Source organism: Leptinotarsa decemlineata, unplaced genomic scaffold (assembly GCF_025532065.1).
Source record: "Leptinotarsa decemlineata unplaced genomic scaffold, Ldec_3_MD MMD2_tig00000035_RagTag_RagTag, whole genome shotgun sequence".
In the NCBI taxonomy this organism is placed as follows: domain Eukaryota; kingdom Metazoa; phylum Arthropoda; class Insecta; order Coleoptera; family Chrysomelidae; genus Leptinotarsa; species Leptinotarsa decemlineata.
This window is the reverse complement of record NW_027412540.1, coordinates 23,502,040-23,519,180: the sequence shown is the minus strand read 5'-3', so window position 1 is coordinate 23,519,180 and position 17,141 is coordinate 23,502,040. Positions and strand designations below refer to the sequence as shown.

Below are 17,141 nucleotides of genomic sequence, written 5' to 3'. Positions count from 1 at the left end.
TTTAATTGCAGGCTACGCTATCATCTTCATGGCTCTACTTAAACTCAACGTTTTATCTTTTTGTTTGTTCTTTTATACGGTTAAAACGCCTTAGTGCAGGTATTTGTCCTCTCCTTTCATCACTGGAATATTATAGTTTAAAGTAGACTCATAAGAACAGACAAAACTTTTGAAACAAGTTAATACCTTTAGCATCAATTGTCATCATGTATCAGACAATTTCGCCACATCGTTTCATGTAATGTTTTCTATGTGTGAATGACGCTTCAATCCCGAGATGAGTCTTTCAAAATCTTGATGCAAATGAATTATTCATGAGAAACGAAACATTTTTGCAAGAAGTCGTATTTTTGAAACTAAGCTATAGTATTTTCAAAAAAATCTCTACAGCGATTTCCATATAGGTCTTTGGCACTATATGCTTTTGGTACTTTTGCCATAGCCAACTTCTTGATCGTGGGAGAGATAAAAATAAAATTTTGATAGCTGAAGAACCTGGGATAGAAAATGCTTTATGAAAAGATAATTGTATCAAAGATTCCAATTCACCCACTTTCTGAATTGAAAACAGTATATAAATGAATTTTTCCATTGAATATATATGATAATTGAGACTGAGGTAGTTCTCTTTATTGTATTAAGTGATTTCTACACTAAACAAAAATCAATATTTCATAATGGAGGTATGGGTCAAGTTAATCTGAAATCTTATCAAGTAATACTCAGCGCGTTGCTATCTATTATTATGAAGGCTTTGACGACATCAATATCAAAGTCGTGAAATATTTGAAATAACATATTTTTTATTATTGGAGACAACGAATTGGATTCTCGATATGTTCTACCTTAGTTATGTGAATTTGATTGAACGGTTTTCAACCTAAAATTATTTTAATTTATTTTTGGTATATATTTGACCTACTGTTAACCTATTTATTAATTCATTTTCATGTCTGGTCACAATAATTTGTTGCATTTGTTGATTTACAAATTAGTGTTATCACCGTACAATCACCGTATGGCACTGTCAACATTTCAAGTATATTCGAGCACTTGATTCCGTTTTTTATACAAAATTTGATGCAAATTCTTTGATCCATTGTTTTCGATAGCAAAAAAACACTCCTAACTTATATGCCTCTCACCAACAAACTAAACATGCTAAATAGCTGATATTGCCATTTTGTAGGTACACTTCTTCAACTTGGCAAAATATGAAACAAACCGTTGAAGATGATTTTCCTTAAATTTCGAAATGGTTCCAATTCAATAAATGAACTGTTGATTCCAAAAAACTTGGTATTTACCATTTACATCTTATATTAGCGGATCACCGAACTCAGGTCCCTTTAAAGTAAGCTTGAACAAACAAATTCCTTCAGCAACATCGGTATTTCACCGAAATTTATGGACATTAGACAATTAAAAATGATTCATTTCTCGATAGAACAATCACATTTTACATACGGAATTTAAAACGTGAATGTGGTAGTGATCTCGTATATGAAGAAGCTCAAATCATGGACATCATAAAACTTTTCTGCAAGAAAATATAATTACTCATTGAAAATAAAAAAAATATATATTACAAGTTTGTGAACATGTTCATAAGAATGATTTTTATTTTCACCCCGATATGACAAAACGATTGGACAACGAAGTGTCAATTGTTTTGTGTCATATGTAAAAGGCTTCTAGGTTCATAGTGTGCCTCTTTTACATCCACGGGGAACGTCCCAGTATATTTGAAAATCCTTTCTTAGTGCGCATCTTAGATCTGAGGAACACCTATACAGGGTATAACACAAGTACGTTCCTGAGACAATTTTAAGAAAAAAGTCTATATGAACTTGTGTCCGAAAATGCTTTGTTTCGGAGATACGGGGTGTTGAAATTGAATTTTTTTGGTCGCTTTTTGAAAATAACTCTTACAAAAAATGAATTATTTGCACGAAATTCGGTACCCGGGGTTTTTTTGACAGGGAATCATAATTTCGTATTAACTTTCATGAAACATCTAGAGAGCGCTGCGTAGGCTGGCATTATTTATTTCAAATTGCTCTAACTTTTGGTACTTTTCATGAAAAAACCTAATTCACACACCTTTTCCAAGTAAAAAAGGTACACCTCCTCAACAACGCTGGAGGTGATCGTTTTCGAGATATTTACAATTTTCTATATCAATGCATATTACTTCATAGCCAAATTTTATTTCAATAATTTTTGACAAATTCACAGTTCGGAGTTTATAAAGTGATTTTTTGATACCATGCCCGACTTTACGAATGCTGAAATGGCTGATATGGTTTTTGCATACGGCTTGGCTGACGGAAATTCAAGCGAGGCCAGACGCATCTATCAGGAAAGGTATCCCCAACGCGTGACTTCTTGTGCAGGAACATTTGTGAATCTTTTCCGACGACTTTCCAAATCTGGAAGCTTTGAAACAAATTCTGCAGTAGGACGGCCACGGACTACAAGAACTGTAGAATTGGAGGAGGCGGTTCTCGATGAAATTAGTGAACATCCAGGTACAAGTACAAGAAAAATTAGTCAAACTTCAAATGTGAGTCACATGACAGTTTACAGAATTTTAAAGGAACGGCAATTATATTCTTATCATTTTCAGCGTGTCCAGGCACTTACGTTACGTGATTTCCGACCACGTATCGAATTTGCTCAATGGCTTCAAAGAAAACTCGAACAACATCCGCAACTTTTATCGAAAATCCTCTTCACAGATGAGGCTAATTTTTCAAGAAATGGTATCATGAACTTCCATAACAACCACATCTGGGCGGAAGATAACCCACATGCGATAAAGCAAACTCATTTCCAAGACACATTCTCTTTTAATGGGTAGGCATAATTGGGGATTATTTAATTGGGCTCTATTTTCTCCCCTTACGTTTGAATGGATATGCCTACACACATTTTTTGGAACACGAGCTTCCCCAACTTATGGAAGATGTTCCCATTGGTCTCCAAAATCACTCTTGGTTTATGCACGATGGAGCTTCTGCTCATTTTAGTGTGATAGCAAGAAATTTTTTAGACGTAGCATATCCCCAACGATGGATAGGAAGAGGAGGCACTGAGCATTGACCCCGAGGTCACCGGACCTCAATCCCGTCGATTTTTTCTTTTGGGGACACCTAAAATCACTAGTTTATGCTAGTTCCATTGAAAACAAGGAAATATTGAGGGATCGCATCATAGCTTGCTGCGAAACGATAAGAAACACTACGGGCATTTTTCAACGGGTGCGGAATTCTTTGATGAGGAGAACAGAAGTTTGAATTACTGTTGGGGGTCGTCACTTTGAACAGTTGTTCTAATGGTTGTTCCGTTCAATTTTTATTGTTTTGTTTTTTACAAACTTCAAAATGTAGCACTTTCTAATTGAATAATTAAACCTGACAAATTTTTTTAATTTGGATTGTATAAGCAGTTCGACAATGCTCAGTTTAGAAGAAGTCTGTACGGATATACTGCGTATAAAGTTTGATGAAAATAAATAAAGTTGCAAAAAACCTATGACAAAAACCTACTATGTTTTGAAAAATTTCAACAATCTGTATTTCGAAAACGAATCATTCTTCGTTGAACATTTTATAGGAAAATGTTGTTTATTTTGACGAGATCCACCACATACTTAGTTTTTGTAATGTTCTCAGCAACTTCCCTAGGAGCTACGTAATATGCATCGAAATAGAAAATTGTAAATATCTCGAAAACGATCACTTCCAGCGTTGTTGAGGAGGTATACCTCTTTTACTTGGAAAATGTGTGGTAATTAGGTTTTTTATGAAAAGTACCAAAAGTTTACTGTCAAAAAAGTTAGGGCAATTTGAAATACATAATGACAGCATACGCAGCGCCCTCTAGATGTGACATGAAAATTAATACGAAATTATGATTTCCCACGTCAAAAAGCCCCGGGTACCGAATTTCGTGCAAATAACTTATTTTTTGCAAGAGTTATTTTCAGAAAGCGAACAAAAAAATTCAATTTCAACACCCCGTAACTCCGAAACGAAGCATTTTCGGACACAAGATCATATAGACTTTTTTCTTAAAATTGTCTCAGGAATACGTCACTTGAATATTTTAACGTACTTATGTTACACCCTGTATACCAAATTTTAGCTTCCTAGGACTTACCAGTACGGATAAACACCTTGACTCGTGTTCCTACCACCAAGTGATCATCTTCAAGAGGAAGATCAAACAAAGACTTCTGGCCCGCTTCAAGGTCGTGCGCCGTTGGTGTTTCAGAGAGGTACTTTAGTGAGTGGAAGAGAGAAACGTGTGACGTAATCGATGCAGGATGGAATGAGTATCGAAGAGATTCAAAGAGCGTGGGCCCCCTTGGGACTCCGCCTCACCCGTCAAACCTTCTTAGGCCTTCACCACTGAGCCCCCTTGTCGCGCACCAGTCACGTGATCCTAGTTGTTCATCGGCAGCTGAGTGAAATCAATTAAAAAAAAACTTATCGATGTGAGATTTGAACACAGGTCTTCGGCGTTGTAGACGTTGTCCTTAGCGTCGACACCAACGTGGAATATTGAAAGTAATTGCGAACTGTTAATATTCATAGCGGTTGTTTTTTCGGGACTGAAATTGACTCATTTTATATACTTGATCGCATTTTTTGATTTCCGTAGAATGTTAGGGAAATTGAAACGTCATTGTCACAAAGAAGATAAAGAAATATCCTTAGATTTGGGGAAGAATTGATGTTTCATGTAAGGGTATGTTTGTGAGAGTGAGAGAGATACTTGCGACATAATCGACGCAAAGAGAGATGGAGATGGTATCGAGGTGATACGCCGATCAAACTGTTTGATCTTTCTCTTGAAGATGATCACTTGGTGATCGAAACAAGTTTCGAGGTGTTAAAATAACGGTTTGGCGTTGGGTTGGGTTAGGTTAGGTTGGGAAAAAAATTCAGTCTCATATAGACAAACATTGAAGCCCACTTCTATTGTGTTTGAATGAAGTTCGCAAATAAATGAAGCAAGAGACCGGATTTTGCAAGGCAACGATGTGAAGACATTTTTTAATGTATTTTGTTTCCCAGCCTTCAGATATCACCTTTTTCAGCTCGTCTACGAATACAGTTTTCCAAATTGTCAAATTTGTCTATATTAACAAATTCAATACATCTGAAAAAGTATTATTACTGCATCTCAGGTGCAAAAACGTCATGTATAGTGGTTTTTTTTGTTTCAGTTATTACGTTTGGAAAATAACACAGAACAATGGGATAGATTTAAGGAATTGCCAGTTCCTTTAAAGCTGAAGATATTCATGTTCAATGTGACCAACGCTGAAGACGTATTAAATGGAGCCACACCGATCCTTCAAGAAGTAGGACCATATATTTATCAGTAAGTATTACTACTATTACTATTGAAATTTTTTAAAGGACTGAGGGTAAGTAAAAAAGCCCATTTCAAAGAGTTTCATTGAAAATTTTTTCATTTTGAATGTATAGTCTATACGAAGTCAATCCGAACACCTAATATCACGCAGCCTAAGCCATACAAAGAAACTGCCGACGTTCGGTAACTATTTAGTTTTTATGCCATTCGAATTGACTTCGTATAAACTATAACTAAGTGAACGAAAAAGTACGAAACATTTAAATCGAATGTTCAAAGTGAAGTATCACTTGCTTTTTGATAATAATAAGGCAAACCCTTTTAAAACACTCCTCCGTGATGATGATATATATTTTTAGGGAGAAAATTACAAGAAACATCTTGTCTGCGAATGCTGCCGATGATACTATCACGTACCAGCAAAAAATTCAGATGACTTTTAATGAAACTGAGTCAGGAGATCACAAGGAATCAGACTTAGTGACTATAGTGAATCCAGTTTTATTGGTAAGGAGTAGCATGATTGGCACCATTATTTATGATCATATAATATATCTCTCGGTATTTAATTCATATATAATAGGTATCGTAAAATGAATATACGTTTTATTGGACATAAAGTTGATGAACATTCCAAATATGACTGTATTAACACGGTCAATTAGCATCAGATTGATCAACACAACGTTTCTGAAACCAAAACATTGCCTATCTCGTATGCAATTCACTATTTTTTGAAAACTGCTTTTTGACTTCTCACTTCCAAATCATAAAACAAAAATTTGGGAAACGAAGAAAGATGTGTAGATCTTGGAAATACGCTTCTTATAGATCTAAAACAACTCCTTCCGAACATATGAAATCACTGTTTCTCCTTCAGATAATACTCCAAACATTCGTAATGGAATTGGAATAAATATCATTCATATTAACGTTACACAACCCTTTATATCCTCGATACATTTTTTAAATACTCCAAAAATAAAAACAAAAACAACCATGTGTAAAAAAATTTCTCTATTTTCTACAATTTTTTAAGAATATTTTTCGCGTTTAGCAATTCCTCATGGTTCTCAATCATTGTTTTTAGTGAAATAACTCATAAATTAATGGAGATAGGACAAAGACACTTCAAGTCTTTTTTGTTCTCCTTTTAGTATTAAACAAATAAAATTTTAAACAAATACTCTAACCCTATTATTTATAATTTTTTTTTTACGATTGTTTACTAAAATACCCCCTAAATCGGTTTTTTATGGCTTTTCAATTTCGTCATAAACTATTCGAGATACGACAAAGACACTTCAATAATAAACAAATAACATTTCAAACAATCATAATATTCATCACTGATGAAAATCCCCCCAAAAAATTTAAAATATCTTATAAACAATACATATGTTATGTTATGTGTATACATATGTTACATTTGTTATGAAAAATCATTTTTATGTAACTTTAAATAATAAGAATACGAATAAATCTGAATATTGAAAAAAATATTTTTTCCATTGATTCAATTGAATTTTTCAATTTTTAACGTCTTTGATTATTAATAACAAAGTTCAAAATCAATTTTTTTTAATTTTTCCAACGGGAATCTTTTTTGGAGGCTTTCAAGAAAAGCTGCAAGAAGTGAAAAAAATTGAGATTTTTAGTTAAAAAATTATCAGGGTTTTTATATAAATTTAAAACATTTAAAAATTAGTTAATTGACCAAAGTATAGATAATAAAATAATCACTGGAGTTTTTTATGGATTTTCGTTTATTCAAGTGTCTAGAAAGTATGTGAATTTTTTTTCTTGAAATTGAAATTCAATGGTATCGTTGATAGAGTTCAGGGAGGCGGGACTTTTTTTAAGGAAATTTCCTCCTCTTCAATGATCTTTTTTCAAATTTCGGATATCTTTAATATTTTCCGAGATATTTACAAAAAACCAAAACCCCCTTTTTTTACTAAATTGTTTATAACTTATGTAATTTTTTCGAGCTCCTCTTGAAATTTTTCAAAAAGTTGCTAGGGGTCATTCCGAAACGAATGAATCCTGGATCATAATCTTCGGTGCCCTTGGACGGAAGTTCCAAAAAATAATCTTGTGACCCAGACTATATATTTGCGACATATTGATGGGAGTAATAATACTTCAGAAATGAAAAAGACTTCGCAGGAGGAACAGCCTTTTTATGATTCGAAAATTGGAAAGGTTTGTCTTTCAATATAGGTAGAGATGGCTGCGCCAAAGAAAGCTGTCATAGTTTCATCAGCACAAAAAATTTGACTTTTTTATCAGTAGGATATAACTAATGGCGTAGAAAGCTTTGATGGAGTCTAATAAAATGAAGCAAGACTTCTACTCATTATCACAGTCTCTAAAGAGTCTGAAGATATCGTCAGAGATTTCAAGAAGGGCAGTCGTTGTACTGTGTTTCTGTTTCTGTGTTTCATGCGCAGATGGAAAAAAAATCACCATAAATGTCAGGTAGAGGCGAAGACGCGGAAAAACAACAACATTTTCAAATTGATGCTATCTGGTCGTCTTACCTGTGTAAAATTTCATTTAGTTTCCATGGACACTTCTTTAGCTATGGTGTAACGAAGTTAGTGATTTCCCCTATTGCTCCGTTATTTATTTGACCCCGACTGAATGCTGTTGGCAGGTTGATCAAACTGCCACTCTATCGCGATAGAAATCCGAGGTCGCCAATGCGATTTGCCACTCTATAGCGATAGGAAACTGTACTATGCCAGGTCGCCAATGAGATTTGAAAATCATACGTTATTTCGTTATTTGTTAATACACCGTACCACCGATGGAGGGAACAACTCTCCCATCACCGGACACCGCCTTAGAACTTTATTTCACATAATCTCGAGAGCACCAACCAGTTTAAGCCTCTAATTCATCGTATTAGTGACTCCGACTCTGACATCAGCGATCTGGACAGCGACGATATTATGTCGGGCGAAGAGAGCCAAGCGGCAAAGGCCCCAAAAAAGAGGAAAAAAGAGCCAGAAACGGCTCAACAAATCAAACAGTCAAAACCCAGTTTTTCTCAGACTAAATGGACCAATAAGCCAAAATCAAATAAAACTACACCCACCTTATCACAAAAGCCGGGCGTGACACTGGCACTCAGAGAACTGAGTCGGCAAATATAGAGGAAACAGAAGTCCCGCCACCTGACTCAATGGAAGTAGGCGGCGACGAATAACTAGTAACAGACGCCTCGAAAAATGACCAGGCAGAAACACGCAAAAAAGCGGATAAGCCTCCACCCATAACCATCCGCGCAAAAGAAAAGTGGCAAGCTTTTAACACGATTGCTGCTGCGTAAAACATCTCCATATTGCGGGCTGTGAACACAACAGATGAAATTAAAATCCACCTTAAAAATACAGATGATTATAGGAGAATTACTCGGATCCTCGATCGAGAGAAAATACCCTACCACACCTATACAATGAAAAGCGAAAAACCACTCAGAGTAGTTTTTCGCGGGGTCCCGGAATCCATAGAGTGTGTCGACATCAAGACTGAACTCCAGGGCAAAGGATTTGAGATCCTTTCCGTAGCCCTCCTGAGAAAAGCTAACAAGGTACCGATACCGTTAGCGCTTGTTTTAGTTCCAAGGAGCCAAAACAAAATATATGAAATTACCGAAATTCAAAACGTGCGTGTAAGCGCCGAAGCACAGAGGCCGAGAAACCGAGCAGGGCAATGTTACAGATGCCAAAAGTTCGGTCACACGTAACGCAACTGTAAAGCAGTTCCAGCCTGCGTTAGATGTGCCGGACGGCACATGACCAAGGAATGCAAAAGACCTAAAAACTCGCCCTTGCGATGCTTTAACTGCAAGGGAGAACACCCAGCTAGCTTCCATGGATGCCCAGAACGCCCTGAAAATAACAGGGCCTCAGATAGGCCGAACGAAAACAGACAGACCACAAACAAACCCAAGGCCTGTCGGAAGAAGCTCAATCAGAAGCGACGTCTCGAATGCGAGGGCCGTCTCATCTTCAGAGAACGGCTGCAGCTCTCCCGAAGGTCTCCCATCGGCCTTGGGGCAGCTGCAGGCGCTTCTAGTGAAGTTTCCGGTACTTGCAATCCATGCTTGCCGGAAAATAAAACAAGAAACAGTGCCTAAACGGCCGCAAAACCAAAGAAGTACGCTGCGACTTCTACACACATGGCAAAGAGCCAAAAGAAGACGACAGAGGACCATGCCGCGCCGCCACAGGAACCCAAGAAAAACTCAAACAGCTGAAAGGATAAGGGGCCCTAGGCCCATAAATCTGACTTAAACAAGATAACGAACAGAAGCCAGTTTAAGGGGTAGGGGAGCAAGGATCCAGCCTGAAAGAAATTAATATGACTATAGATACCTAGACAGTTCAGTTGAGTTTAGTGTCAGTTCCAGCTCCATTCTGGCTCCTAGCTCCAGTAAATAAAGGCAAACCGGTTGGCAAAAAAATACAACAACAAGAACTAATATAATACTCAATTCTCCAATATATGTAAATGTGTATGGATTTCAGTATTTGTTTTCGTTGGTTTCCGGGTTTCGCCGTGGTCTTCTTCTTTGGTTATAATCTCTAAACGTTTCGACAGCAACTGCCGTCCTTGTTTAAATTATAGCACTGTGAATTTAATTTTGTATTGTCCTATAAATGGGTAACTGCTATTATTAATATTATTATTATTATTATCGAGTTGTATAAAACAAAACCATCTTGTGAATTTCGGCATCTCAAAGTATCAATCATAAATAATGGACAGAAACAATTCAGACCGTTGACAACAAATTAAATATTATCCTGTTTATCATATTTTTTTTAGGTTTTATCTCAAACCACAAACATTCTAGAAAGATTCGTTGTCGAAGGTTGCCTCGACAGGGTGATGCCAAAGAAGTATAATAAACTATTCGTAACAGTTGATATGAAGACAGCAATGTTAGAAGGAATTGAGTTTGCCCAAATATCAGATAATATTGGACCCGCATGTAATATCGTTCGTTCGAAAATTCTTGAGAAAACGAAGCCTATGAGGAATGTGCAAAGGATAACCAGCCCGAGCGATCCTAACACTGTTACATCACTGAGATTTTCCTTCCTTCAATATGTGAGTTGATATATCATTTCATTTGATTCTATTAAATTTTGTATAGTTTGCTATTTTGTGTGGTATTTTAGGCAACTATATGCACATGTGACATTTCAGAAAGATCATAAGCGTCCTACATTAAACTTATCTAAAATATTCTAGAACGTTTGAATAACCGGAAAAATATGAGTTATTTATATATTTATGAACATTTGAAGAGATAAGAAACGATGTATTTCAGTTTTCATAAGCAGCATAATAATGGAAAAGAAGGAAAATATTTCAAAGTTGGGAATTCAACTGGGGGTCATTTTACATATTCTCAACAGAAATCTCCTTTCAACAGGTCACTTCAAATTGAATTTAGATTATTCATCAAATTTTTAGATCACAATTAGTGAAAATTCAACTTTAAAACAGTATACAGTAATATCATAATTTATTGCATTCTTATTATTTTTACATCTCTCAACTGAATTGTATCACAATCCCCAAGCACTCGTTATTTCATATTCAGAACAAAGTTTCTGGGGCCTTCTTGCGAGATCCCCTGTAACCTTTCGATTTTTTACTTTTTCGTATTACTTCAACACGATAGACCAATTCAATTACTTTCTTGGTCATCAAATAATAGCCCTTTCATCTCTCCTTTTACCACAGTATTTCTGTATACAGTAGTTTCACTCAGCGTCGGTCCCTTTGATGTCGGTGTCCAGGAGTTTCATTTTTTATAATGATGACGTATTTGACACTAATGACATTTCTCCCTACTACAATCTCAACCAAAGCGTGTATACACTGCTCAACATAACAACTATTCATATAAACTGCTCAAAAAAAAAAACAGTCTATGAAAACCATGTTGGGCACCTGAGAAAATTGTACAAATGATAATTTTGCATTTGTGTAATATTGAAGTAACCCAGATCATTTGGGCAATGATGAACTAAGTTTCAAGTAGATTTTAAAAATTCATGGAATCGGCAGATGTTCATATTCGAATGTGACAAAATATATTTTCATTTCAACAAGAAAAAAGACAAGATAAAGAACGTGTTTTGTTATTCATGAACCATGGTACGAATCCATGCGAAATTTCTTTGTAGTGATTTTTGGGGCCAAATATAGCATATTCATTTATTGATTGGAGAATTCAAGATGGCGGACGAGTTTGCCGATTCGATTATATTAAGGACCAATTATTAAAAATATTCCTAATCGAATTCATCACTCAAGATTAAGGAATCTGTAGAGCCTATTCTTTCTGAATTATGTAGTTACTATTCAGGACTTGAAGAAGTAAAAAAGTAATTAAGTATGTAGTGTTCAATCATACAAAAATAATTTTTTTGTATGTATGTACTAACTATAAATGTATGTGAGAGTTTTCGGAGTCGGAAGTTATGAATTATTTACACTGTAAGATAATAGGTTGTTTTGCTGCTTCCAGCTTTTATCCAAGTAAAAATTGATAATAAAACCACTGACAAGTCCAAATGCATTTTGACTATACCATTATATATGTTTTCCGACAGAAAACAACTACTTCTTTAGCTAATAACTCGACATATATTGACAAATGTTGATATTTGAATCTATACAAGTCTAGATGTCTAATCAACCCCGAAAAGTTGCTGCGTAGATTAAAAACAGTTATTCTAAATGAAACATGTCCTATTAGTCAGCAACTTCTTATATAATGTAAATTTGACTATCAAAAATACCTTACGACTGTTAACGTTTCGGAATCCTAGTCTCCTCAGACATAAGTGCAAAGCTTCTCACTTTGGAGAAACAACTTTGCAAATAGTGGGACTTCGCCTGATTCGAACAAGGACCCAACTGCGGACCGTTTTGAAGTGTTCCTTATCAATGCAGACCATGCTATCACGGTTGTATACACACAGGGACTCGGTATTCCTCCTAGAGAGCTCTTGCACAGTACCATGGTTCATGAATAACAAAACTCGTTCTTCATCTTGTCTTTTCTCTTGTTGAAATTAAAATATATTTTGTCACATCCGATCCCATGAATTTTTAAAATCTACTGGAAACATAGTTCATCGTTGTCGAAATGATCTGGGTTACTTGAATATTACACAAATGCAAAATTATCATTTGTACAATTTTCTTAGGTGCCCAACATGGTTTTCATCGACTGTATTTTTTTGAGCAGTTTATATGAATATTTGTTATGTTGAGCAGTGTTTAAACGATTTGGTTGCGTGCCTGTCTTGAACTCGTCGTTTGCGCAGACCTGAGACTGCAACTCCTGGGTCTGCGTGTAGAAAATTCAAACCAAAAATCACCCGAAGTGGGATTACTGTATATAGTATACTGTGCTTTTACTATACTATAACAATTTTCAATTGAAGGTGATTCATTAGCAACGTCGCACTTGAAGTGACAACGGATAATCCTCTTACCAACTCTGCAGAGGCGTACCAAAATAATATTTTTATTTATTCAAACACACAAGTAATTACGTAAAATTTGTTATAGTAGGTGGCGCTACCTGGTGTCAATGGTGAAACTGATTATATTTTTTATTATGCCTAATACAGTACTTCAAAAAAACAGAAAAATTTACAAAATAATTATTATGTTCCTCTTATATAGAAAAAGAACTACAAAGCAAAGAAATAATTACCTATATTATGAAGTTTCAGAATCCATTGACTCGTTCGAAGAGGAATCTCCACATTTTTTCTTCTTCCTTGATTAAATGGGCTACAGCAGTAGCCCGTTTCCGTTCCATTGCGAGTTCTAATAAACGTTGGACATCAGAAATTTTATATGTCACGTTTTCACGAGCTACGTAACCCTTAATTTGAGCCCAGATTCATTATATCGGGTTTAACTCGCAATGGTAAGGAGGAAGTTTCAAAATGGTGATGCCTTCAGCACGAGCTATTGTATCCACCACATGCTGGCGATATCTGTCACGATGCTGTTTAATGACACTCATAAGCTCGGCCTCAACCATGTCCTCGGAAAATGGAATTCCTATTTGTCCTAACCAACTCTGCATGTCTGTTTTTCTGGTGGTCATAGTTGGCAGCTGTTCTACTAATCGGCTGTGATAAGGAGTGTTATCCATTACTATTACCGAATTTGGCTCTACTCGTGAAAGAAGGGATTCAAACTATCCTTCAAAGCGTTGGGCGTCCATGTCTTCGTGATAATCCCCCGTTTTTTTGGATAGAAAAATTAGTGCACTATCGTCTAAAAAGCCACTCTCGCTACCTATATGGACGATAATTAGTCGTTGCCCTTTACCCATTGGTCCGCGTAACCCTATTGATAAACCGTCCACAAATACTTTACGATAACTAGTTACAGTAGTATCTTGCCAGATTTTAGATACTGTGTGACCAGCATTCACTCACGTTTCGTCCAGATAATAAATCTTCTTGTGAGCAGAACGCATTTCTCTAATAGAGCGAAGATATCTCCGTCGCCATGAGACTATGTCGTCTCTTTCTATTAAGATAGATTTACGGGATCGTTTGGCATATATAAATTTTAAATATTCTTTTATCATTTTCCATAACTTCTCTTTGCTCATTTTTGGAATGAGATCATTATCCACCATTACCTTTGTCCTAATGGATTCGAGGGTGTGCGCTTTATTCTCAAAAAAGAAAGAATGAATGGTATAGCGTACAAAATTTTTCTGGTACTCGTCCTATTCAATTTTTTTTCTACCACGACAATGTACTTTTGAAGCTTGCACAATCCCAGTCACCTTTTTTTCACGTACAATACGTTCAATTGTCGACACGGATATTTCCGTTAAATATGAACACTGGGCTACAGCTTCCACTGTACGGAGTGTATTTTTTAAATTTTCGTACACTCTATAAACAATCTATTTTTCTTCTAACGACATAAACTTCCGCTTTCCTTGTACATTACTTGGACCTGCTACGGCATCCATCTTAATACTATAAAAATAATGAAATTCAATCATATTATTAAGCTATTTGTCAGTTGTTTATTTACCTCAAAAACTATTTTGAAGTTGATGTATTTTGAAAAAAACTTTATTGTGAGATTTTCACTAGAACATATTAACAAATCCACAACACGTGTTTCGCTGCACAGTAGCTTTTTCAAGCGTGTTCACTAACAAACTGAATTCTATATACATTGTGATTTATATATACTTCTTGAAATATTACTATCTACCTAGAAACTAATAATATTCTAGGAACTAATTAATGACAGTTATACCTGTGTTTAACGAACATTTATACCTGAGTTTAATGACTAGATCAACTAATTATCTCACAATAAAGTGTGAATGTGATGAAAATCGTTGATAATGTATTTTGAAAAACAAATATCGGCCAACTCTATCTTATATTTCAAAGTTAATAAATATAACAGTCATTTTGATAAATATAATAAAATATGTTTAATGAATACAAAACAAAGTCACCTTCACAAGAATCAGAACACACTACGCCTATGCAGATAAGGACGCTTGATAATGAAGAAACCGAATGACTAGTTATGGCATTTTAAGGACGCAAATATAATAGACCTGCGAAGTGTTGATCAGTTTACCGATGTTTCAAAGTATTTACCGAAGTGGTTCACCTATTCCCTCGTACATCCTATCGATATGAAGAGGCTATCTTGTTCCGGGGGTCAAATTTTATGGAATCATCTTTTTTTTTCAATTATTTACAATGGCGATGCATAGACAATAAAAACGACCCCGGTAAGAATTCAGTTCTAACATTTAACATTGTTGCCGTTAGCTCCCAATTCAATTTGTATATAAGTTACCTTCAACTGAAAATTGTTAGACTATAGGATTCCTTTTTTCTTCTTAGAAAACACGTAATCCCCTTGTTTAAACTTTATGACCAGGACCAGGAGATCGCGTCTAGGCTGAAATTGTTAGCCTGCAGCCATAAAAGATCCGCATCCAAAGCCACCCGTTTATGTTGCTTCCCTGTCTGACGAATATAGTCACAGGGTACACCCGATTTAAGACAAAATTTTAAGAACGAAGAAGAGTACTTGATGAAAATAGCTGCGTAAACGCAAGCGAGACATACGTGGAACCACTTATTGTCTCGCTTGCGTTTACGCAGTTATTGTAATCAACCACTCTTCTTGGTTTTTCACATTTTGTTTTCAATTGAGGATCGCCTACCCAGTACTGATGATGCCCAACACATTGAAACAGGTACCAGTTTCTCTTAAATTGAAATTAGATTGGGAATGATCGGAATAGTACCTGTCTTTCAAATTTCATGGAATTTTTTATTAGCAGCTTGACTGCTTCAACCTTTCTTGATTTCAAATCATTTCAAGAAACATGTGGATTCATTTTCCGATGACACTCAAGAAGAGGTTTACAAATTTCTGTTGACGCAGTTTCAAAGATTAGTCAAAACACCAACGCCGAAACAAAAATTTGCAAGCTACCACAAACACGTACACACACACGCACACACGCACACATACACACGCGGTCACACATATTACAAAAAGGATATTTAGTAGAGATTTGAAATAATTTTATGGCATGGCATGAGCCATGGGTAATAGCAGCTTGACTGCTTCAACCTTTCTTGATTTCAAATCATTTCTAGAAACATGTGGATTCTTTTTCCGATGACAGTCAAGAAGAGGTTTACAAATTTCTGCTAACGCAGTTTCAAAGATTAGTCAAAACACCAATGCCGAAACAAAAAATTGCAAGCTACCACAAACACGTACACACACACGCACACATACACACGCGGTCACACATACTACAAAAAGGATATTTAGTAGAGATTTGAAATAATTTTATGGCATGGCATAAGCCATGGGTAGTTACAACCTTCATAAGTGTTCTGTACTGGTTTAATGCACATTCGATTCAGTGAAAAGTGCTTAGGTTAGGTTAGGTCTAAAGTGAGTGGGTCTATTTGACCCTCCACCGAACCCGCAAGGGTTTACTGTGGCTCACACCTATTCACACTTGGCCAAATAAACCCAGCTTCTCAAGGAAGCCGATCAGTTTGTATGGTGGGTGGGTATAAGAGTACGGATCTGACGAACTCTAAGAACCAGATTCGGTCCCCAGCGGGGCAGGCACAAAGTATATGCTCTGCTGTTTCATCATTTTCCAAACAGAGGCGATACACACTGTCCTCCGACAGTCCAAGTCTCTGCATATGATGATTCAAATGACAGTGACCAGTAAGAAGGTCTGTTAGACATTGTAGTTCATCCCTACTGTAGTCCAACAACTGTTTGATATCAAGCTTCGAAGGATGTATAAACGCCTTGGAGTGAGCCAATCCTGGAATATTTTGCCAGAAGTCCATGAATCTTCTTGACCTCCATTTGTTCAATGTTTGTTTGTTAAAGCTCAAAGCGATGCCAATGACTGGTTCTGGTCCGATGAAGCCGTTTGCAGCAACCTCCTTCGCAAGAGAGTTAGCAGCTTCATTACCTTCCAGGCCAGTATGGCCAGGAATCCAGACCAGAGACAATCTGTTAAGTTTTTGATTCATCTGTGAACCAACAACTATTCTTAATATTTCCTTCTCCCGGAGGATTCAGGCCTTCCTACTCGGGAATAGTACTTCATAAGGCAGTTCGTAGTTGACAGTTGGAGGCTTAAAGTCAGGGGGTCA

At 36.1% G+C, this 17,141-nt stretch overlaps 1 protein-coding gene across 2 annotated transcripts in view; it reads left to right on the top strand.

Moving 5' to 3' along the window:
- LOC111512565 (sensory neuron membrane protein 2) overlaps positions 1–17,141 on the top strand; it is a 53,860-nt gene that overhangs the window by 13,909 nt on the left and 22,810 nt on the right. For both annotated transcript variants that reach the window (XM_074172062.1, XM_074172061.1), the window contains 3 exons: positions 5,237–5,394; positions 5,748–5,895; positions 10,228–10,512. In XM_074172062.1, the coding sequence (XP_074028163.1) occupies positions 5,237–5,394; positions 5,748–5,895; positions 10,228–10,512 (591 nt within the window). The remainder of the gene's footprint in view (positions 1–5,236; positions 5,395–5,747; positions 5,896–10,227; positions 10,513–17,141) is intronic.